The sequence below is a fragment of the Pelodiscus sinensis genome, chromosome 10 (assembly GCF_052426305.1).
Source record: "Pelodiscus sinensis isolate ZL-2025 chromosome 10, ASM5242630v1, whole genome shotgun sequence".
NCBI lineage: Eukaryota > Metazoa > Chordata > Testudines > Trionychidae > Pelodiscus > Pelodiscus sinensis.
The window spans coordinates 48,960,772-48,982,181 of NC_143061.1; the positions used below are offsets into that span (position 1 = coordinate 48,960,772).

Sequence of the window (21,410 nt, forward strand, 5' to 3'; positions counted from 1 at the left end):
GTTTGGAAGGAAGGGTGGAGGGGAGAAAAAAAATGATGTCCTTCACTCTGAATTCATTTGCTCAGTGAGTGTAAATTGGGCTCCTAATGTTATTGCAGAGCATTATTTTAGTTTTAATGTTGCACAGAGATAAATGAAACAGGTGAAATCCATTTCTATCAGACAACCTTGCAATGAGCAAAAATCAAATCCCCTTTGAGGTTATTTTTCATTCACTTGCTTCTAGTTAAATATGGATGGATGTTTTCTCATAATGATCAGCCTTGAAAGCAAGCCAGACCTGCTGTGGACTATTTCCCCTACATTCCTGCAAAAGGCTACAGGCCTCGTGAAAGTGATGCGGACAGGTTTCAGGACAGCTTCTTTTAACTCACTCACCATGAATGCCCTGTCACTCTCCCGCATCCCTGGGGCTTGTACGCAGCTGGATTGTATCTGCATATTCCACTAAAGACAATGGCGCTACATTGATTTACACCAGCCGAGCATCAGGCACATCTGACTTGCAGGGATGCATTGATATCAATTATGAAGACGTTCCAGATTTTAAAAGTTCCTTCCCTGCCCTGTCAAGGAAACTCCCTGCAGGCTCTGGTGAAAAGGAGGCTGCAAAGATTCATTTAAATAATTAACAGTTTAATCTGTTTTATTTGCATTTGTGGAATGTGGTTGAAAATATCTGCTGAGTAGCTGCATGGTTAAAAAAGAGATGAATGTGCACTAATGCTGAGCCCTTGCATTTCCCCTCTGGGGCATTCTGCAAACATTGCTTGTGACTGTGGCCCTGGACTGGGGCTCACGAGGTCTATACCATGGAGTCCCCCTGTGGCCTTAGACAAATTGCTTCATCTTGTTTCCCATCTAGAAAATGGGGATGAGGATGCTTTTTCTCCCACCTGTTGTCTATATTGGATTGTGAGCTTTTCAGGGAAAGGCTCTTTCACATACTCTGTGCGTGTACAGAGCCTCGCACATGAGAGCACATCTCAGGTGGAACCCCCGCAGAGCGTTAGTGCAGTGAATAATGCTGGCATAAGATGGGTAACTAGATATGTTATATAGACAGATGCACATGGGCTGTGTCTATACTTACAGTGGCGTGTAGAATACATTTGCTGCATGCCCACCTAGCGTGGGTATAGATAATACTGTAGACAGGGAGTAGAGTAAAAACACATCTGAATCTGGTAGCTGTGCCCTATGTGGTTCTCTACATGACCAACCCGTGTCTCCCATGTCTACACTGCTATTTTTAGTGATGTAATTTCCCATTGCTGGAGCCTTTTCCTGCCATGGGGAGTTATTGGAGCATTCCCCCACCTCCATGAAAGAGGTGGTGAAAATCTCTAGCAAGGAGAGGCTCCACACTGACACTGCATTTCCCCCACCTGGCCAGAGACTTTTCCCCTCTGCCAGAGACTTTCACTTCTGTCTATAGCTATGCACCAGTGTGGACACAGCCTGATTTCATGCCAGCCTGTAGCTATGCGTTTTCTACCCTCCACAGCCAGCCAGAAGCCTGGAGACTAGCTTGAAGTCATGAAGTCAGCTGGTTTCGGAGTTGGGAATAATTCCATAATTATCAATCTCGTCACCATAAATTTGGACTGAACTCCCTGTTCACCCACTGCAGTGCCATGAGAAGTGGTTCTCTGAGGCACAGTTCCTCCATTTGCTCCTTTATAGCGTTGTGTGTGGGATCTAATTTGCTGCTGCCGCTTTAAAGAGCACAGCATGCTCCCCCCCACACACACATTTCTTCACACTGCAGAGAAAAATAACTCACTTTTCCCCCCCAGCAGCCTTAAAAGCCACAAGGTGGAACCATTTTTCCTCATGCCACTTTTCTGTTTCTAACATGGGTCTAATTAAGCTTAATTTGTAATGAGCCACATTTGTGTTTACTTGAATGTGTTCTCCACTCGAACGGGAGATGATGGGGCGCGGACCCCTGAAACTGCTTCCCGGTGTTGCTTATTTCGGCTTCCGCAGCATGCTGAAGGGTTTATACGGTTTGGTTCTCCTCTCTGCAGGGAGCAGCTGCTGGACGACTAAGAAGACTAGCTCACGAGCTAGCATGACAGTTATCCATTTGCCGTAGTGTGTTTGTGATATGAATCCTGAGCTCACAGCAAAGCAGAATGGGGACACTCAAGCAGGCAGCCTTAATGGTAAACACTAGCCTCCCTCCCTCCCCATGTTCTGCAGCGTAGGCTCTGTTCTCAGAGCTGACAGAATTTATCTGCTTCAGAGGGGGAGCCGTGTTAGTCTGTAACTGGAAAAATTGCAAAAACAACTCATAGTCTAGCAGCACCTTAGAGACAAACAAAACATGTAGATGGTATCATGAGCTTTCGTGGGCACAGCCCACTTCTTCTGATGAATTTCTCTTCAGAATTTATCTGGTCAGCCATATAAAACTATGGGGAAACTGATGTAACATTCATTGGCTGTAGGTGAGAGTCTTGTTTTGGGGGATGGTGTTCTTTACGGCTCTGTTTTTTCCAGAGACTGGCTAGATTACTGTGCTCAGAGAGGAAAGGAGGAGGCCAACTGTAGCCATATTGGTGCATTCAAGTGTGGATGCAAACAAGCATTGGGGTGGGGGAAAGGGGGGCTGTGTAGCCTAGTGGGCTCCTGTCCAACTCATGCGGTACCCTTGGTGATGAAACTCATGAAGAATGGAATTGCTATTTTAACAGTTTGCCCAAGTCCACTTATAGATTTTTCGAACAAGCTTCTTTCCTGCTTGACCTAGTTACTTCTGTGCATGTTGAGTCATTACCTCTATTAAAAGTCTTCACTTGCCCTACTTCCAGGTCTGATTTCCCGTGTATCAGGTCAAAGGGGTTTTTTATCAGCCCCTCACAGTATTCTTTCCCCCTCTTGAATAAGCCACTGCAGAGCTAACTCTTATTAGTCAGCATTGTCCTGAACTCTTTCTTCCTGCCTCTGGTCCATTAGAGATTTCGACAAAGTACCATGAAAAAATTCTATTTTGGACCAATTTTTATTACAGACTAAAACCTCAAAGCTATTTGTAACATTACAAGCAGTAGAGTTTTCTGGTGAAATTTACCTATAGGTTAGGGGTGGGGAACCTTTTTTTGGATCTGGGGCTGCTGACCCACAGAAAAATCAGACAAGGGCCACACACAAGTGAAAAGCAAAAAAAAAAAAAAAAAACCACCAAATCTCCCCCCCCCCGCAAGTCCCCAAACTTCAGGGGCTGGCTCCAGACAAGCCAGGGGCCACATCCCTGCTACTTGTTTATTTAAGTTTGGACAACTAATACAAGACGTAGCAACAGTTTTAACGAGGCTGATGCCTAAGCTAGAGTTGAGCAAGACACGAACAAAACCTATACAATAAAAACAAATAAAGTTTGCTGCAGATTTAACAGAGGTATTCGAATATTTTAAATAATAAAGCTTTTCTCCCTGGAGCTTCCCGTCTCCCATAAAACAGATAGTGCAACTGGGAAAACATGGCAAAATCAGAACTCTTTAAAGATGTCGGGAAACATTTCTCGGGCTAAAAATTATACTCTCTCTGATGCAGGCAGCAGAGGGAGGTGTATAAAGCAAAAACAATGAAAGCTTGTAGGAATCAGTAGGATACTATGCTAAGGGAGACAGAACACAAAGAAAGAGGGGCTATCATGGTCTAAACAGAGATTCACTTTTGTGCAAACAATCCGATATGTTCCTGAAAGTGTACCTGTTGTTTCTCTCATTACTGTAGATTGCCCCCCAAATAGTTCACTAACAGTACAGTGCGTAGCACACGCCGTATGTTAGCCGTTTTCAAACTATGGAAGAGGTACCCGTGGTGGGAGATGAACTGATTTAAATAATCCATTGTATCAGAATAGAATCCTTTATAACTGCACTGCTTACAATTGTGACTGGCAGCTGCAGTACTTTTGAGTTCTACATGTAGTATTCTACATGTGAGAACAGCTCTCTGTGAAACACATACTTGGAGCATACACTGAGTGGGGTGCTGGTAGCTTATATGTGAAATATTTTGATGCGCACTCAGCTCTTGTCAAGCACCCTTTAGAACCCTGAAAGCTTGGGGAGTTAAACCATTCCATATAGCAAACATCACTTTAATCATAAGGGCAGGTACTCCTTGGCCACCCCGTTTCCACTGAAATTAACTGAAGCTTTGTGTGCAAATCAAAGTGAGACTCAACAGATCTCTGTCACCTTGCAGATGTCTGTTGAAGTCAGTAAGTTGTCAGTCAAAGAGCAAAAATTTGAAATATTTCATTCAGGTCTGATGCATAATTCAGGATGTAACGTGAATGCATTTTGCTGACTACTAACATAGTGAGTTTCAATTCAATTTGATTGGAAATGATTGCGTGAAGAAACCCTGACAAACCAATGGAAGCATTGGTGGACCTGCCATTGCAGTTGTTGCTGTAATCTCTGCTGTGCCGGAAATTTACTACCACATTTCCAAAGCATTACCTAGGAATTACAAGGACTGATCTGGTGCAGTTGAATTCAGTGGAGTTACACAAGTACACATCAGCTGGGCATCTACCAGTGTTCCCTGTGAGCTGAGTGCTTATGCGGGTGCCCAGGAGAGATTAAAATGCCGCTTGGCTGATTATCAAAGCACCTACAGTGCCCAGAGCCAGAAGCATGTGTTTTTTACTAGTGGTGCACATCTACACATGCCTTGGTGCATGTGACAACATTTATTCTGCACATGGATGGAAAAGCTTAGAGGGAACATTGGATCTAGCCCATAGAGCTGTTAAGGACCTAATATTGCACCACTGAAATCAATGGAAACCTCATCATTGGCTTCAAAGGCAAATTCAGAACCTTTGGGCTCTTAGTTGTGTGGTTAAATCCCATATGTGAGACCTTTCAACATGTATCACTTGGCATCTGTTACTTTGATTTGAATTGGAGGGTGTTTGCAATGATATAGCAGGTAACATCTTTGGACCTGCTCCTAGCCCACCCATCATTACACCTTATGCTTTAGATACTATTGGTTTTTTTTTTTTTTTGTCAAGCTGAAGGCTTCTTACACGTTCCCTGTTGATACTGGCAGTATCATTGCTGGATGTTGCTTGTCTTTGGAGAGGAAACACATTACAGGAGAATACCCTGTAGGGAATGACTCTGGATTAGTCCTTGGGAGTTTAGGGTTTTGAGCTGAGGAGACATGCCTACCTAGCTAAATGGGGAGGTGCTGTTCCAAGAAGGGTCCCAGAATGGCAAAGGATGAGAACCCCCCAGACTAGATGATCTTATATGAACATAAGAACGGCCGTACTGGGTCAGACCAAAGGTCCATCTAGCCCAGTATCCTGTCTGCCGACAAGACTTTCCCCACTTTTATTTATAGGGCCCTAGAATTATTTCCTTTGTATTTCATCTGCTCTGCCAGGATTTTGAGTGTGACATCATTTGTAGCCTGTTCAGTGAGATTACTGAGAGCCCAAATGGTGTTATCTCTTGACATCCTAATTTCTTTTCACTTTCATACTGCGACCCTGGTGAATCTATTGAACCGAAATCTTCCATCAGGTATAGTCCATCTGAACTATCTTTGTAGGCATTGTGTTGTGGTCTTTGTATTTTATAGTGTAGAACAGTGGTCTCCAATCTTTATAACCACAAGATCACTTTTTCAATGTAAGTGCATTATGAGATCTACCTCAAACCCAAATACTCTTGCCCCACTTCCTTCCTGCTCCTTCTCCAAGGCCTCACCCTGCTCACTCCATACCCCTTCCTCCCTGAACCTCATTCGCTTTCACCAAGCTGGGGTAGGGGGTTGGGGTGCAGGCTCTGGTCTTGAGCCAAGGAGTTTGGAGTATGGGAGGGGCTCTGGGCTTACCCCAGGGTGGGGCATTGGGGCCCAGGAGGGGGTTCAGGGTGCAAGCTCTGGGAAGGAGTTTGGATGCAGGGGAACTCACGTCTGGGCAGGAGGGTTCAAGGCTAGGACAGGGTTGCAGGCTCTGGCTGGGCTCCACTTAACTGAGACGGCTCCTGGGTGGTGGAGCAATGGGGATAAGGCAGCTTACTCCTGCCCTGGCCCTGCCCACTCCTGGAAGCAGCTGGCATGTACAGCAGTGGCTCCATGGCACCATGTGCTGCCCCTCATCTACAGGCTCTGAGCCCACAGCTTCTACTGGCCACGGTTCCCATTACTGATCAATGGGAGCTGCAGGCGCGGTGTCCGCAGGCAAGGACAGCGGCTGGAGACCCCCCTGCTCTGACTTTCTCAGGGGCTGCAGGGACATGCCAGCCACCTCCAGGAGCAGCAATTACCGTAGGGATAATGACTCCAGCCACAACAGGTCAGGCATTTTAGAACTCACTCCTCAAAGAATTACATTTAAGTGTAAGAGAGAAATAAAAGTTATGAAACGCACAGACCAGTCACAAACCAAAACTGACCCACTTTGCCAGCAGTACAAGTAGTAACAACAACCCCCCACACATGTGCAGGGCTGGGAGATGAGAGTGAAGGACAGTGTGTGTGTGTGTGTGAGAGAATGACAGACACACACACGCACTGTGTGTGAGTGATTTGCATTGCCAAGCTCCTTCCATTCCCTTCTCTCTTTGCGGAGTACAGGAGTGGGGGGAGGAGGGACACCCTGACATCAGCTCCTCTTCTCCCTCCCACACCCTGCACAGCAAGCAGGAGGCTCCCAGGGGGCAGCTCCAAGGCAGGGGGCAGGAGCAGCATGATAGCGGGTGGAGGGGCAACTGAAGTGCCAGCACTTGAGAGTTTCCCCACCAAACCAGTCAGGATCCCCTGTTAGAGGCTCCAAGATTTACGGTAGATCCTGATCTACTGGTTGGTGACCAATGGTGGAGAAGGTCTCCTTGGAGTATGTGCAAACGGTGGGTGCTTTACTCTAGGCCTGCTGCTTTTTTCCGGCTCAGGGTTTTGCCGGAGAAAAGCGCCAGCCTAGACGGGATCTTGCGGAAAATAAACCCTTTTCTGCAAGATCCCTTATTCCTACTTTCAAGTAGGAATAAGGGATCTTCCGGAAAAGGGCTTATTTTCTGCAAGATCCCGTCTAGACTCTCGCTTTTCTCCGGCAAAACCCCGAGCCGGAAAAAAGCGGCAGCCGTGTTCATGCAAATGCCACGGGGGATATTTAAATTCCCTGCGGCATTTGCAATTCCGAAGTGTCTCATTAGCATCCCTTTTATGGAAAAGGGTGCCAGTGTAGACACAGCCTAGCAGCAGCTGCTAACCAGAATACAAATGTCACTCCACATTTTGTTAAGTTTCAGCACTGGTACCATCTCAGAAAAGCAGGAAGATGACACAGTCTGAGGTTATGAATCAGAAAACATGTGCACAGTATCTTATAAAAGCAAGAAATGACATCACATGCATCTCAAAATGTACCTGGTGAGAAGCGAGTTTCAGAAAATTATAGCTAACATTGAGAGAGCCCCACAAGAGGATTCTGTTCTTTAAATAAGATGATCCGTTTTTAACTTGTAACTGCAAGTTCGTTCAGATATACGGGTTGCATCTGTATCCTGCTACCTGCCCTCCGGTGCCTCTGCAGTGGATTATCTGAACTCCCATCAGAATGGGAAACTGGAGAGCCGCTGGCTCACACCATCGTTGCGTTAGATAATGCGGAGATCTCTGGTGCATTTGTGGGCCCGTAGAAACTGCTTATAAACTATTCCAGACTCAGATGCATGGTGGGCATGAGTATGCCATGTCTGGGATGCAGATAGGGGCTGTGCATTTTGAAGAACCTTCATGTATCAAAATTAAAGAGAAAATATGGCAATACGTTCAAATGTGTGTAAGTTGGGATTGGTCCTGCTTTGGGCAGGGGGATGGACCCGGTGACCTCCTGAGGTCTCTTCCAGCCCTGGGAGTCTGTGTTACCAGTTGAGCATTAGCAAAGATGAAACTGCTCCAACCACAGAGGATGTCTGCCTGAATCCAAACTCAGGTGACATTCCCTTGACTTCCCTATTTTGTTTTCTAAGGGTTTGTCTATGCTGGCAATTGAGCAACAAAACTTTTTTGCCTCTTAGGTGCTTAAGGCCTCGACCCCCAAGGACTAATCTTTGCCAATGGCCAGCAGGAGTGTAAACAGTGCTCTGTCAGCAGGCGTGACTTCTGGCAACAGAGCGGTGTCCTCACAGCCACGTGGCTAAAGGCTGCGTAGTGTAGACATTCCCGAACTCTGTGCACTTCTTGATGAACTAGGAAGAGACTGGTGGGAGAGTTATTCACTCATTTTTCATTTTGCTCTTCATTTCGACCTTGATCCTGCCTACACTGGTGCATGTGCTCAATTTAATGCATGGGAGTAGCCCCCCAGATCTCAATGGTCGTACTGACACATGTTCATAATCTTTGCAGGATCAGAGCCAGAGCGAGATACAATTTGAAATGGGCCCGCGTAGTGAACCTCCTCTTACAGCCCAGGGAGTCCCTTTACGTTTGGATTTTAGCCGTTTTTGTGGGGCTGCATGTAACGGGTTGCATTATTAGTGCCTTTGCAGTCCCTGTTCTCCGTGTACACTGACAACCTTGATTTCTAGGGACATCATATGGCCCCTCTCAGTCATGCTGAAGAAAAATGCCTTGAACAGATTTTAAAATATTTTAGTTTTAAAATCCAAATGACTGATCGTTTTGCTCTGCTTTTCATTCACGTCTCTGCCTACCAATGCTGTTAAGCAGTTCATTTCTTGTTGCAGTGATCGCTGATGGGGTCCTGGATAAGACAGCTCTCACAGATGACGTGGGCAGTGAAGAGGATCTGTATGAGGACTTCCGGAGTTCCAATCACCGCTACGGACACCCTGGAGGAGGAGGAGAACAGCTTGCCATCAATGAGGTATTGCAACCTCAAGGGGACAGGATGGCAGTTTTTGGGTATCTGGGAGGTGTTTCAGGAAGGAGGGAGAGAGGTTGTTCTCTTTGACCTGTGATGATGGGATGGGAGGCAGTGGGCTTGGATTGCAGCAGGGGAGGTTTGGGTTGGGACTTGGGAGCAACTTCCTGGCTGTCAGGGTGGTTAAACACTGGAATAAATTGCCTAGTGAGGTTTTGGAATCTCCATAACTGGAGATATTTAAGAGCAGGTTAGATAGACATCTGCCAAGGATGATCTAGACAGTGCTTGGTCCTGCCATGAAGGCAGGGGACTGGACTCGATGACCTTTCGAGGACCCTTCCCATTCTAATGTTCTATGATTCTAACTGTAGGTCTGTGAAGAAGCGGATGGGAGGCTGCTTCTGGGTTTTATTTAACATTGCAATAGGATATTCAGTATTCTCTTGCTGTGGCCGCCATTTAATTGCACATCATCCCAAACCCCCGTTTGGGTTTTCTGCTGTGATACAAAATGGAACCGCAGCTCCCTATGCTGCATGTAACTTCAGTGAGTTGTTCCTCTCTTCTCGTGGGTTTTTAGGCCGAAAGGAAACATACAGGTATGAGTGAGCAGCACAGGCCAGACTACTTTCAGGCCTGGTGTGATCTGGAGCCTGGTTAGCCTTTATACTTAGTGAGGCAAGACTGATGATTCTGAAGCCCTTGGGAGGATGGTTCTGAAAACATGTTCAAACTTTTCACCTTCAGCGCAAGCTTGTGTCCAAGCAAGCAGCACATTAGTGGTTTGAGCAAAGGTTTCTTGTTGTGTTGACACTGATTTAATTGCTTGTCTCAAATTAGATTGTTTCTTAGCCTAAGTTGTATGATGAGTATTGGTCAGGACACAGGACCTGTCTGTCTGCTAAAGTACAATGCCCTTGTCTAGTGCATTAAAATTGTGCTGCTCTGGAGACTTACACAATACGCAGAATGCTCTTTCCTTGGGGTGAATTAATAAACATTGCATTGGAAGAGCTGAGGACATGCCCCCTATGAACGACAATGCGTTTTGCTGTACTGAGTGTGTTCAATGCTCTGCACCCTGCACGTGACGGAAGGACACCAGTAAACGATGTGCAGATTGGACCTTCTGGTCTGGTACCTGACTGGGCCGAACAAGGGAGTTTGCCAGACCCAGGTCATTCTAGCCACTGGGCTCCAGGCTCTCCCTGCAGACCAACAGTCCCCAGGCTGAACTCCAGACTGCTGGTCCCCAGCCATAGGAGTGGCTCTTCTGTCCCCTGCCCTCCTGGCCAGGCTCCATGGCCACTGACTCCCTGGCCACGGGACAGGGTCTTCTGCTGGGTCTCCAGCCAGGCTCTGTGCCGCCGACTCCTCAGTCTTGGGACTGCTTTTTCTGCCGGCCCCCCAACTGGGCTCCGGGCTGCTGGTTCTCCAGCCATAGGACCAGCTCCTCTGCCTGCCCAGGCCAGGTTCTGAGCTGCCGGCTCCCTGACTGCAGGCTGGGATTTGGGCTGCCGACCCCTCCACCATTTGACTCCCAACCAGCCCCAGTGGCTGTCTGGTCGAGAGACTGTCTGGTCCACCAACATCCGGGATCCTGTCAGACCATGGATGTGCCAGACCAGAGAGTCCCAGACCCATGCGGTTAAACCTGCGTTATGCTTTTACTGGGGTCAGCCGCAGCTGCCGTGGTGGTGGCTACACCTAGTGCCTGTGTCAGACGCAGCCATACTGCCTCGAGCTGCTGTTGAGGGACACACCCAGAAAGAACAGCTACAACACCTTTAAAAACAGCGTAGCACATGCTCCTTCACTAGGGTCCCCACGTGACTGGGAAAGTGGAGGCCTTAGCACCACTCTGCTTCCCACAACCCCCTGCGCATGGCAGGAAGCAAAGAATAATTGGAGCCCAGCTGCTACAAGGGGTGCCGAGAGCAGGCCCATCTTTGGGGTAGCTCTGTGTCACTGAGGAGGTTCCCAATGGAAGTGGTTTATCAGGGGCTGTTTCCACCCACTGTACAGTCTCTTTGTGCCACCACCGCAGCGTTGAACGACAAATTCATTTTCCTCTTACACCAGCAAATAAACACAAAGACTCTAGAGACGCACCGAGGCATCTGATGCTGCAGTGCAGATGAGAAAACTGAGAGGATAACACAAGACTTGCCACAAGACCATTCTCTTGCTCAGTTTCCTGTGCTGTGACATCCACTTCACTGTGTAACGTAATTGGAAGTGATACGGTACAGGTTCTCCCACACTTAACTGGCACCTCAGCTGTATTTGGCCAGTAGCCTGCGAAATCTTTAGCAGCACAGGAAATGCATTCTACAATGTGTACTGGATACATTTAGACCTATGGAAGGAGTTTACTGCATTTCCTAATTTTTTCAAGTGCTTGTGTGTGCAACCTAAACAACATTCTTTTAGCATAGTTTTTTGTATGTACGTTCTTGATGAGGGAAGGGTTTTTAAAGGAAAAGGATAAAATATAAAAACATAGGGATCCCAAATATCTTTACACCTTGTGATAAATTCTGAAACATATTTTAGGTCACTTGGAAATGGTTCTGTTTCTATGTCCGATATTCTCTGTACTTACTTTTCCTCATTCTTTACTACTGAGGACAAGAGCTTTTTTTTTATTAAGAGTTCATTGTCTCTGTTAATTGCTTGTCCATCATGTAACTTCGTGTGCTTTGATTTGTCCAAAGCAGTTGTAATTTGCAAAGTTCATGAACCATACCTGGATATATTCGCATTTCAGATTCATAGACTTACCAGGTCAACCAGTAAGCATTGATTATTTGTTTATTATCCTGTACCCTGTAAGCTTGTATATTACAACTTCTTTGTTGGCCCAAGAACAGATAGCACATTATTTACCTTGTCCACTGGATGTGATGATTAATGATTCCATCATTTAGCATCAGTTAGCGCTGGCAAAGTGCCTTCCTGTGTGCGCCATCTGGAATTGCATAGTATGACGGAATACTAATTTCTAATGCTGGGATTTTAAATGGACACATACCTGAAAATTTAGAATGGACATTTCTAGCATCAACCATCATGATTCCCAGCTACCTTGATGCATTTTAGTGGTGCATCAAAGCCTATGGCCTCTATTAAAAAAATTGCCAGGCAGATCTTACAGGTTTTCTGTAATAGCCTTGGGAGATTTGCAAGTTAAAAACTAAAATATATAATTTAATAAACTTTTCCAAGTTTTCCCTGCTTTATTCTCCCTCCCCACTAGTTTTCATTGGTCTAGGCTAGGGGAAGAAAACCAGGCCAGTTTCCTTGCAGATATTCTCATTCTTAGCCATCTTTAAATAAGCAGAAAAAAGAATGAAATGTATTCCATGGGTTTCAGCAGTATAACACCATTACTAAATGCATTATCGATATTCATAATCAGTCCATACCACTTCCTTTCCTCATTTGGCACCTCACTGTTCTCGCTCGCTTCTCTTCATCTTCGTTGCCACCAAATAATTCAAGAAATAAGCTTTTAACAAATATTAACATCCACCAAATGAGCTCAAATGAGAATTTAACATTGTTAGATGTACAGAGAGCATTTAGATGTCGATAGCATTTAAGAATCATACATCTAGAATCCTAAAGATATTTTGTTTAATATACACTTGACATTCACTTCATAAGCAAACAATCTGGGGAAAAATAAGTCTCCGTGTAATGTTCTGGCTCAGAAGGATATAATCAATCTCAAGGGTACAAAATAATTTGGGAAAGAAATTGCCTGACCAAACTTCCAGCCACAACTTCCATAATTAGATAGATTAATCTTTTGGAAGTGATACACTGTAGTTGTACATATAGTCTAGGAGAGATGATTTATTGCCTCTTTTACGTCTTCGTGTGAGTATATTGGTCTCCCAACTGATAGGCAGACTCTGCAGCAAATGTAGCCGGATAACAAATGCCCTCCCTCCCCTCTTCTGCTGGCTCACATCCCTTTTTGCAGATCCTACATGTTACTGTGGCCATGATTTGAACAAGGACAACTATGGTTTGGAAGCCCCAATTATTTATTTGTTAGCCAACAATAGTGCTCAGTGCTGTAAAGGGCAAGAAATAGACACTCTCTTCCCTGAAGATCCCTGTAATCCAAGTTCCAGTACAGATGTGGGCATATGATTCACTTTACGCATGTGAGCAGTTCCACTGAAATCACTGGGACCACACGTAGGCTTAAAGCGAAGCACATGCATGCACGTTTGCAGCATCGTGTTGTAAACACTCTTTGCATTTTCAGATTTGTGTGTGAGGGAGGGATTCTGCAATGTGTAAACTTTCAGTATTGCATCAGAGGGACTTTTGCATTTAATTTTTTAAAGTTGCAGGATCTGTAAATCCTTCATAGTGTCTATAGAATGGGCCTGATCCTTGGCTGTGCCCATCACATCTCTACAACAAGAGACGAGTGGACGATGTAAAGCAGACTATGCTGGCTTTGTGCGAGTTGACAATTAGCGACATCAGCCTCTTTAGGGCAGGCTTAGGGTTTCTTTGTACCCCTCCAGTCATACCAAAGATTTTGCCCTGTGTGTGTATGCATGTATATAAGATTTCTTTATACATATACCACAAACCGTCCTTAATTCCACCCAATCAGTGCTTTCATTTTAATGACATAGGAAGTTTGGAATCGAGCAGCACTCAGGCTTTTCCTCAATAGCCTCCTCGGTTTCTCTGATTCATTTTTGGCTAACCTTGGTGGCAGGGAAAACGACACTTCTCTCTGTCTAGTTATTAACTCATAGAAGCTGCTGAGATATTTCGGCAGTGAGGGGGGCCATCTAAGTAGCTAGATAAAGAATTAGTGTTTTATGGTGATAAACTCCGTGCTGGCCTGCTGATTCTAATGTAACACAAAAGGGGCTGTTTTTTCTCCACCTCCTTCCCCAGACAGTCTAATGGGAGAAGCAGACTTGAATCACCTGAGCAGCAAGAGAATAAGAACACTCGGAGCATGTGGTCAGGGTAATCTAATGGGGTCTGAAACAAAACCCGCAGATCTCTGTCTGTGTTTGGAAAACAAGCATAAAAAGTCACACCCGAATAAACACCCGAGAGAACAATGTCTTTTGGAATGTTTATGTCCATCTCACATGAGCTATTAACTTGTAAAGGTTATGACAGCCTTGTTATGCTTGTCAATGACAATGTGAGTACTAGGGATACTGGTCACACCTTCTGCATTTCCGGCTTGCGGTGAAGGGGATAGGGATGAGAACCGGAGCACAGAATCCTTTTTTTCCCTTTGGGGACCAAATCCAAACAGATTTTTAATTCCAAAGGCTTTTTATGCCAAAACATCTTGCAGTCTGTCTGTATTATATTCAATATTTCTATAGGCTTGTAAAACTTACTACTCAGTAATATGGAACTCTCCACAACATTTTATCTCACCATTGCCACAGTAACAGAATTGGAAAACTGGTTTGTTGATTGCTCAAAATTCTTATTAGTGCTCTAGAAGGATGGTAGCTCCTTCAAAGTTAAGACTTTAATCGACTTCCATTTTAAAATTTCATTTTCATTTTCCATATACACCTCTAGTTTATTCCCCAACATGGGCTGGGAATGCTGATTTGGGTTGGTGCATTCTGTAGCAAAGACTCCCACGTGTGCAGTGGCTGCCCAACCTTACCCCTTCAGCTGTGCCGTAGCAAGTTGTGGTTTGGAACCAATATGTGTTCACACTGCTCTGCACCAGCATAACACCTAAGAAAGCACAAAGAGTTTGGCCTTGTCTAACTCGGAACAAAATATAACCATAGTTAGGTGAGCAGTACTGGGATAGTGTCCCAGTTGGGCAGTAGGCAAAGCTGGCTCCCCATTTATTGTTGATATAGCTGCACCCATATTATGCCATTACTAAGTTAGTAGAGTAGAATGGGTTGCCCAGTTCAATAAGTTCATGCGATGGCTATGGGGAGCTGTGGCCCAGTCGGGTGCTGCTCTGGGTCAGTGGGCAGCTGCTCCGCCCCGCTACCCACTCACTTAGTTCTTAGCTATGCTTGCCTTTAGCCTTATGTTAGTTCCCAGACACAGACCGCAGTCAGTAACCGACAGTTCTCGGCCTGGCCTTGGTTCAGGGTGGGGCAGCAAATAAACAGCTCTCAGTAGCAGTCACTAGGCCGAGGAAACAAACAGCCGAACAGTTCACAGTAGTGGTCCCAAATGCAGCACCCACGGCTGGGTCCCTTGCTCATGCGGGGGTCCAGGAGATACAGGCTGCTGTTCAGGAACAGCTGAGGGGGGATACTGTCACCCAGGAGTGGGACGGCGGGGAAGGGGGATGCAGGCCCATCCACTCCACTGTGTCCCAGCCTAGGGCCCTAACAGCAGCAGAGCTGTCTGCTGCTGGGTCAGCGGGGATCCTCACCACAACACACTGACCCTTGCTCAGGCAAACTACCAGCGTGTCTCCCTGGGCTGCTTCCATCTGCCCCTCGGCACATACCCGGCTTCTGCGCCAGTCTGCTGTGCTCTCCAGGTTTGGCACCTCTGGCCAGGTAAAGAGCTCCTTCAAGTCGCAATGCAACTGGGGCCCCAGTGGCCTGAGCCAGTCATCAGCTTCCCGCAGGTCCAGCTCCCGGCTTGGGAGTGCAGGTGAGGCCTCTGGTTGCTCTGGTGGCTAGGGCTGTACTGGTCTTTCAGGCTGGCCTTTTATAGTCTGAGTTGAGCCCCCTGGCTTCCGGTCAGGTAGGGTGCTGGGGCTGGGTGCTGCCCACCGGAGCTCCGCTAGGGGCTCCTCCCACTCTGGGTCAGTGGGCAGTCACTCTGCCCCACTGCAGGGGCACAAGAAGTTTGGATGTTTCTGCACATAGGGACATGGGCGGCGAGTTATATGGGCTCATGATGCCCATGCTCCAGCAATATTTAGAGCCGGGGGCCCTGCTCCACCAATATTTGGAGCTGGGTTTTTCCCCCGATCCTGCTTGGAGCGGACCCCAGCCACAGAGCGTCTCTCCCCCGACCCCAGCCCCAGAGTGTCTCTTCCCCGGCCCCGGCCCTGGCACCGGCTCCGGCCCTGTCCCGACCCTGCAGTGCGCAACCTTCAATCAGCTCCCCCTTGCTGGCTGCTGCTGCCATGCGCTGCGTGCTCAAACAGGTGGGTGGGGAGACGCCTGGGTGTGATGTGACGTCACCACCTGACCCAGGATTTTAAAACTGCTGGCGCCGCATGGCTGAGTTGTGGGTTCGGAGTTCGGAGACTTCTGGGGCAGAGTGCAGACTCCAGCCCCACAAAGTGGAAGGCAGAAGGTAGGGGAGGGCTGGGAGAGGAAGGGGCTTGTGTGGAGGGGGAGGGAAGAGGGGGAAGAAAGGGGAAGGCACCAAAGGGACAGGGTAGAGGAGAGACAAATACAAGGGGGCCAAGTGCAGACAATGAGGAAAAGGGCAGGAGGGGAGGTGTCAGTGGGAGGGGGACAGGGTGATGCTGGGAGGGGAGAGGGTAAGGGCATTGGGAGCTAGAGGGAGGAGGGGTAGGTGCTGGGAGAAGGCTTGAAAGAAGGGGTAGGCATGAGGAAGGTCAGGATGGAGCAAGTCATGTGTGAGGGCACAGAGGGGCATGAGGGAAATGGGGGCAGAGAGTGGTGAGGGGGTGGGCATCAGGGAAAAAGAGGGCAAAGGGGGCAGGGGCAGTGAGGAAAGGGGGAGGCACCAGGAGGGTGCAGGTGTAAGGGAAGGTGCAGGTGCCAGGGAATTCTGGGGGTGAAGCAGAAGGGCAGACACCTGCAGGGGAGGGACCAGCACCAAAGGAGAGAGGCAGGGCAGGTTTGTAGAGGGAGGTGTTAGAAGAGATGAGAAGGGGTAGCTCACATGATCAGAGTGGAGCTACTGGAGGAGTGGGCACAGGGGAGAGAAGGGCTGGTGGAGGGGGGGCAGGTTGCAGGAGGGCTGAGGGCAGTGAGAAGGGCAGGAGTCAGGACAGCAAAGGAGGGTGAGGAGTTAGGGGGGCAGCAGGCACTAGGGGAGCTGATGGAACAAGGGGAGGAGACATGGCAGCAGAGAGAAAAGGTAAAGGTTTAAAAATATTTATTAATAACTTGGGTGCCACAGTGGCACATCCAAACAAGCAACATGAACTGAGTACACCACAAAATTCATTCTGGTCATGGGAGGAAACTCTTAGGCTATGTCTACACTGGCGTTTTCTTGCGCAAGAACTTCTTGTGCAAGAACTTGTGCAAGAAAACGTCCACACTGCCATGTGCGAGCTGTGCTTTTGCACAAGAGCATCCATGGCAGTGTGGATGCTCTCTTGCCCAAGAAAGCTCCGATGGCCATTTTAGCCATAGGGGTTTCTTGCGCAAGAAATCCCTGCCAAGCATCCACACTGCCCTCTTGCGCAAGAGAGCTTACGCCTGTTAGAAAAGAGCGTAGCTCTTGCGCAAGACGCCCTAGAGCAGGTGGGCAGTGTGGATGCTCTGTGGGTTCTTGCACAAGAACGGCTGTACTTGTGCAAGATTCCGCGAGTGTAGACATAGCCTTAGAGGGAACACTTCCCCCAGCTCTCTGCCCCCGAGTTAATGTCACACACATTGGGTTATCCACAGGATAGTTGCATGTGGGGGGTTTGGCGGGGGCCAACTAATCCCTGTTGGTAGCAGGTTGGTGGGAAAAGCCCTCCGAGAGGGGTGACATGACACTTTTTACTTCTCGTCATGTGTCCATCTTGCCCCGAGCATGTTACCTCCAGAGGTGTGACTAATGGAGGGGCGGGGCGTGGCTAATGGGGGGCAGGAGGCGTGGCTAATGGGGGGCAGGAGGCGTGGCTAATGGGGCACCACCAAAAATTATACAAACCTGCTGCCCATGCATAGGGACTCCCTGAAGAGATGGCATTTTGGACGTGACTTGAAAGATTGGGAAAGCAAGTGGTGAATGCTAAGGCAGGCAGTTCTAAACATAGGTATTGGCATGGAAGCAGGAGAGCGTTTATCTGGAACAAATTGGTTTTCTTACCAACTTTTCTATCCCAAATGTGCCTTGGGATGGTTTCACTGACAGAAAAATTCTGAGATTATTTTTTCCTCGCATTGTGACTGAGAAGCCCTTTTCCGGAGGATCTTTTATTCCTACTTGAAATTCGAACTAGGCGTTAGTCCTCGTAGAATGAGGTTTACCTAGTTCGAATTAAGCGCTCCGCTGAAAGTAGGAATAAGAGATCCTCCAGAAAAGGGCTTATTTTCCAGAGAATCACGTCTAGACTGGCTCTTTTCTCCGGCTTATCCCCAAGCCGGAAAAAAGTGGCGGCCGTGTAAATGCAAATGCCGCGTGGGATATTTAAATCCCCCGCGGAATTTGCAATTCTGAAGTCTACATTAGCATCCCTTTTCTGGAAAGGGGTGCCAATGTAGACACAGCCACAATGTAAAGGAAAGAGGAACACAAATGCTTATCCTTTATACTAGGTGGTGTCATTTACATATGCTGAACATCACAAAACTAAATTGCATGCTTGAGAAGCCTTATATAATCGGGGGAGGGAAAGGGTGATGAAGAGATGGAGGGCAAGAATTATTCCTTAGAAGAACTTTGAGCACTTTCTAAGTTCAAAGTCTGAAAGTGAAAGTTCTGCTTCAGAACTGATTCTGGCTTCTAAATTATCCCCAGTTAAGATTTTTTTTCTTCATATAAGAGAGAGTCCCTGTTGAGAAGTGCTCCAACATGGAAGTATTGCACCTTCCTCCAACCTTGAATAAATTATTGGGGAAGAGGGCTGGTGTTGCTGATACTTTAAGAAAGTGTTCCATTTTGAGGCAGAGAGGTGGAACAAAAGTATGGAAATGTCACTGGAAACCTTTAATTTTTGCAGATTTCAGTTATAATGACACGGTTAAAATGACTGAATGTCCATACACACCACCCCATACAACAATCTCTAAATCTGTTGGTCAGACAGAGAAATCCTCAGACCTATGGTACCTTGACCATCTCCTAGCATTCTAGAAATGGAGCCATCTGTAATATATTGATGGTAGAACACCTGCAAACCATTCAGTGCCGTACTGGGCAGTAGAAACTGAATTATGCCATGTCACACTAGCTAGAGAAACATGCCGTGCTCTGTCAAGACTGATGAGAAACAACTCTCTCGCGGTGTACTAGTAACACAGTGGGTCATGGAACATTACAGTCTGTAAACTTCAGAGGGCACTCAGAACCTATAAACATTGTTTTCTATTATGGAAATGTTAGATCATGTGCCGTTTTAACAGCTCAACTTTTTCCATTCTGACACTTTGAGGCCCTGGCTCAGTTGTGAAGCACTAGTTACTGCTAGCTACATTGAGCCCTGAGAGCTAAGTCAGCACAGGCAAAAATCTCAGTTGCACTTTTCCCAGTATCTAGCCTTATGCATTGATCAACATACCTGAAACAAAAAAACATATTACCTTTATTACAGGGTCTATAGGTAACACCGCCTATGATTAAGGTTGCCTGACACTTTCTATTATAAGTCCCTGTTTTCAGAAAGAGGACTAGATCAAAGCCCATTAATGAACTGTTATTGCCCATTAGCAGGGTCTGCACAATTAGTCCGTAGCAGGCTACTGCTAAAGTCACACCCCAGCTTGCCATGATTGATTGTGTACACAAGCCCTTAATTCTAGCATTTCTTTACAGTGAGTGTATGGCATTGCTACCTTAATATTATTTAAATATAGTTATTGTTATGTATTTTATTTTTAATTCATTGTTAATAAATTACACAGCCTGTTTCATCTGATGATTTGTAGCTCACAAGTTATATGTAATACCTGAAGTACAAATGGCTCAAACTAACCCCAAATTAAGTATATGAAAAGTCAATGGAATTTATATGAGAGCCTCAATTTTTCTGCTTTCATTTTCTTGATGCTTTCTCCCATTTTATAGCTAATTCTAGAAATTCACTTTACTGTGGTATCTTGCATGACACCTAGGAGTTTGTCTTCTGTCCTCAATCATTATTTGGCCTTTGTGCTATTTATGTGCTGGGCCAAGTCCTCAGCTGATGTCAAATTGCCTTGGCTTGATTTACTTCAGCAGTGTTAATCTAAATTACATCTTCTAAAGCAGTGACTCTCAACCTTTCCAGACTCCCATACTCCTTGCATACCTCTAGGTTCCACCTCACTTAAAAGCTACTTGTATATAAAATCAGACATAAAACTACAGACATGTCACAACACACTGGCACTGAAAAATTGCTTAGTTTCTCATTTGTACTATATAATTATAAAATTGATTTCAATATAAATATTGTACTTACATTTTAGTATATAGACTACTGAGCAGAGTAAAAACGTGTTGAAATTTTAGTTTAGACTGGCTTTGCTAGTGCATTTTATGTAGCATGTTGTGAAATTAGGTGATTATCGAGATGAGCTGATGTCCCCCCTGAAAGACCTCTGCATATCCCCAGTAGAACGCAGTACCCTGGTGGAGAACTACTGATCTAAAGGAGTGCTTAATGTGTAATGCAAGAGGTGTAGGAGCTCAAGCAAGAGATGTCCGGGCAGTGAGGCTCAAGTGCCATGCAAGTAGCACAGCTGTGCTCCAGGCATGTTCTGTGGCAGCTGAATGACATGTGAGTGGAGGTGGAGCATTATGGCTTGAATGTTTTATGTACCCATAAAACCTGATGCAGCAAGCTTGAGGTATCTGGGGTACGGATGCCTCCATGATTAACCGATACGCACTGTATCAGCACTCTGCTGTATCAGAAGCAGTGGGAGCGGGGGGGGGGGGGGTGGCAGGAGGTGGTGCCTATGAGGAGTTGACTTTAAACAGGCTCTCCATGAGCATGGGATCCACCTCCCCCCTGTCCCCTGATGCTGCCTCTGATAGAGAGACAGCATCATGGAGGGTGAGGGAGGCAGGCAGGAGCCAGATTAAAAGCCATTTCCCCTCAGCACCAGCTCAGGGGTGCACCCACCCCCCCCCCCCCCCAGGCTGCTGCCCCTATCGAGGGAGCAGCTCGTGTCCATGTGAAGCTCAGACCCCCGTGGACACAGGCTTCTGCTACCCTGTGCTGCTGCCCCTGTATCAGAGGCAGCAGCACAGGGTGGCAGGAAGCTGGTCTGTGTGGGGGGAGCTCCCTCCTGGCACCCTGCGCTGTTGCCTCGGATACAGAGGCAGCAGCGCGGGATGGCAGGGGGCTCCCCAGGAGTGGGGCCAGATCACATTGGCTACTGGCCCCTCCCCCAGTGACTATCAAATAGTCATGTAACCACTAAGAGTTCATGCGGTTACACGACTATTCAATTATACTATATCTAACATCCCTGGGACTCATGGCCAATAAGCCCCGTCACAAATTAAACGCTGATCTGAGACTCTAGGCTGCAAATGTCTTTGTTTGTCTTTCTAGACTGAACTGTTTGTGCTAAGAGGTATAGAGGAAAGACTTCTGGTGCAGCATCCTGTACAGAACTACCCCCCTTTTTTCCTCTTCTAACTCTGTTGTGGATAAAAGCAAAGGCATTCTGACTCCAATATTTGTTCTTATTGCACT

The 21,410-nt window shown here is 46.8% G+C and overlaps 1 protein-coding gene across 1 annotated transcript in view; it reads left to right on the plus strand.

Annotated features, from left to right (window-relative positions):
- The window catches only part of ARHGEF4 (Rho guanine nucleotide exchange factor 4), a 317,320-nt gene that overhangs the window by 246,317 nt on the left and 49,593 nt on the right, over positions 1-21,410 (plus strand). Inside the window, exon 6 of the mRNA XM_006125203.5 lies at positions 8,730-8,869. Within this exon, the coding sequence (XP_006125265.3) occupies positions 8,730-8,869 (140 nt within the window). The remainder of the gene's footprint in view (positions 1-8,729; positions 8,870-21,410) is intronic.